This window comes from Lycium ferocissimum, chromosome 4 (assembly GCF_029784015.1).
Source record: "Lycium ferocissimum isolate CSIRO_LF1 chromosome 4, AGI_CSIRO_Lferr_CH_V1, whole genome shotgun sequence".
NCBI lineage: Eukaryota > Viridiplantae > Streptophyta > Magnoliopsida > Solanales > Solanaceae > Lycium > Lycium ferocissimum.
The window spans coordinates 4,809,825-4,811,277 of record NC_081345.1 but is presented as its reverse complement, the minus strand read 5'-3'; the positions used below and the strand labels follow the sequence as shown (position 1 = coordinate 4,811,277).

At 40.9% G+C, this 1,453-nt stretch overlaps 1 protein-coding gene across 1 annotated transcript; it reads right to left on the bottom strand.

The window, feature by feature from the left end:
- Nucleotides 1–564: 564 nt before the first annotated feature.
- On the bottom strand, nucleotides 565–1,167 carry LOC132053688 (uncharacterized). The gene is made up of 2 exons (XM_059445801.1): nucleotides 1,045–1,167; nucleotides 565–930 (listed from the first exon to the last, which is right to left on the bottom strand). Exons 1-2 carry the CDS (start codon nucleotides 1,165–1,167, stop codon nucleotides 565–567), a joined length of 489 nt encoding a protein of 162 aa, XP_059301784.1.
- Between the last annotated feature and the right edge of the window lie 286 nt (nucleotides 1,168–1,453).

Here is a 1,453-nt window from a genome sequence, read left to right as displayed (position 1 = left end):
CTTAGGGGTTTCTTGGTTTTTGCTTTTGGTGTGACCAAGCTCAAAGAGCACCTACGTATCATGTCGCTGTAGGAACTCAGGTCGAACGTAGTTCAAAAAATAAAAGTAAAGGAGTTTTTGGTTTTTGCTAATAATGCGACCGGGTCCCAGATGGACTGCCTACGTATCCCACTGTGGGGAAATCGGGTCATTGTGTAGTTCATATTACAAAAGATGTTTTGTTTTGTCTATCTACTACAAAAAGATTACAAGAAAAAAGGAAATAACTAATACAAGCAAATAGAATAATGATTACAAGCAAAGAGTACTATTACAAACTGAGAAACTCCTTCTTCATGCATAGTAGCGCTTGATTGCATCTGAGTTGATTGGCTTTGGCCACTCTTGTCCGTCCATTTCTGCCAATACTACTGCTCCTCCAGAGAGTACTTTGCGGACCACATAAGGACCTTGCCACTTCCCTTTGTATTTATTTTGATGTGGAAAAAATTCTTTTGGCACCATTTGCCCAATTTGAAAAAGTCTAGTTCTGACTCGTTTGTTGAAGGCGCTTGCCATCCTTTGTCAGTACAGTTGATCGTGACATACGGCAACCATCCTTTTCTCGTCAATTAGAGCCAATTGCTCATATCGAGCTTGGACCCATTCAGCATTGTCTAATTCTGCTTCTTGAATGATTCTCAGGGAAGGTATCTCAACTTCAGCAGGTATGACTGCTTCAGTTTCATAGACCAGCAAGTATGGAGTTGCTCCTATCGAAGTTCGGGCCATAGTACGGTATCCTAATAAAGCATAAGGCAACTGCTCGTGCCAACCTTTATGATTATCAGTCATTTTTCTCAATATCCTCTTGATATTTGTTTTGGCTGCCTCTACGACTCCGTTCATTTGTGGCCGGTAGGCTGTCCAATTTCGGTGAGTGATCTTGAACTGCTCACAGATGTCCTTCATAAGATAGCTGTTCAGATTTTTTCCATTGTCTGTTATGATGGACTTGGGTATACCGAATCGGCATATGATATGGTTTCACACGAAGTCAGCTACCACTTTCTTTGTTACTGATTTGTGAGATGTTGCTTTCACCCACTTGGTGAAGTATTCAATAGAAACTACAATGAACCGGTGGCTATTTGAAGCTGCGAGTTCAATAGGTCCAATAACATCCATTCCTCAAGTGACGAAAGGCCATGGTGAGCTCATAGTATTAAGCTCACTTAGAGGGACCTTGATTAGATCACTGTGGATTTGACATTGATAGAACTTTTGCACATAGTTGCAGCAATCACTTTCCATGGTCATCTAATAGTATCCTGTTCGTAGAATCTTCTTTTCCAGTATGAATCCATTCATATGGGGTCCACATGTTCCACGTGTACTTTTTCTAAAAGTTTGGAGGCTTTGTCGGTATCTACACATTTGAGCAGACCTAAATCCGGTGTCTGTTTGTATAACA

Excerpts from the sequence above, each read along its gene's own strand:
- LOC132053688 (XM_059445801.1), bottom strand. The coding sequence starts at position 1,167 with ATGGATGTTATTGGACCTATTGAACTCGCAGCTTCAAATAGCCACCGG. Across the intron at positions 931-1,044 it reads AATCAGTAACAAAGAAAGTG|TTCAAGATCACTCACCGAAA; the intron begins GTAGCTGACTTC and ends ATCTGTGAGCAG.